Source organism: Poecilia reticulata, linkage group LG18, assembly GCF_000633615.1.
Source record: "Poecilia reticulata strain Guanapo linkage group LG18, Guppy_female_1.0+MT, whole genome shotgun sequence".
NCBI lineage: Eukaryota > Metazoa > Chordata > Actinopteri > Cyprinodontiformes > Poeciliidae > Poecilia > Poecilia reticulata.
This window is the reverse complement of record NC_024348.1, coordinates 11,041,844-11,042,895: the sequence shown is the minus strand read 5'-3', so window position 1 is coordinate 11,042,895 and position 1,052 is coordinate 11,041,844. Positions and strand designations below refer to the sequence as shown.

Sequence of the window (1,052 nt, the reverse complement as noted above, 5' to 3'; positions counted from 1 at the left end):
TGAAGCTGGTAACTTGGAGGATTTTGACACAACTGTTAATAAGGTGAGAAAGCTTATGTATTGTTTCCACTTGGCAGTGAGAGTGTTATTCGCATTTCTGGCAGACTTAGATTTAAAATGATTCTGACAGGAAGTGAGGCGGGCATCTCTCAATTTATACAAAACGATGAAAAAATGAGTATTAATTTTGGAAAAATAAATCAGAAAAATAGCAGTAGAGGCTATGCCCTCTCTTGGTGTTGCAACTCCTCTTACAACTGTATAACATTTTCTTGTATGTTTCCACTGTTATTTTGATGATTTGTCCTTTGGTGATGAGTCTTTAAACTTTAGCTGCTTTTATACTCAATTTTAGTTGAGTATAAAATTCCAATCTAAAATCGTTGTAAACCTTTATAGATGTTCCTCTCCGCTCCTCAGCTCCCACCCCGTCTCAGCCAGGAAGAGACGTGCCAAAAAGTACCTGTCCCTGAAGAGGAAGAAGCTGCAGGTCATGCAGGCCATGCTCCAGCAGCACAAGAAGTCCAGCCAGGCGATAGAGGAGACGTGCCGGGAGCTCCGACGATCCATGCACCAACAGAATCTGCTGCAGGTCCAGTGTCTGCAGCTGCAGGAGAGGATGATGAACCTCCTGGAGAAAATGATACAGCTCCCCAGCTCAGCGTCAGCGGTTTGGAGTCAGAGCGGGGCAAAAGATCCAGGGAAACCGTGAAAGGGGCAGGGAAAAAAAAAAAAAAATCACGGAATCTCCCAACGCTCATAGGAAAAGCAGGTTCTTTCATTCCGTATCTCACTTGCATTATTACATACAAATTAGACAATAACTGTTATCACACCACAGATAAGGACTACCAAAAAAAGATACTTTCACCAACTCTGTGGGGGTGCCTGAAAACAATGATTAAAAGAACTAAAAGGACTTTCCTTAAATTTTAGCATCCACTGTATGTTGGGTTACAATGTAGTTAGTCTTTTTTTTAGCTTAGAACTAGTTGTGTAAAATATTTCTCAATTACATGCCAAGTATCCAATTAAAATAACTATAAACAGTC

The 1,052-nt window shown here is 40.8% G+C and overlaps 1 protein-coding gene across 2 annotated transcripts in view; it reads left to right on the top strand.

The window, feature by feature from the left end:
* The window catches only part of msantd1 (Myb/SANT-like DNA-binding domain containing 1), a 4,522-nt gene extending 3,470 nt beyond the window's left edge, over positions 1 to 1,052 (top strand). Inside the window, exon 3 of one of the 2 annotated variants that reach the window (XM_008435377.2) lies at positions 400 to 1,052. In XM_008435377.2, coding sequence (XP_008433599.1) covers positions 400 to 712 — 313 coding nt within the window. In that variant the 3' untranslated portion in view covers positions 713 to 1,052. The remainder of the gene's footprint in view (positions 1 to 399) is intronic. The other variant, XM_008435378.2, reaches the window with a different exon arrangement.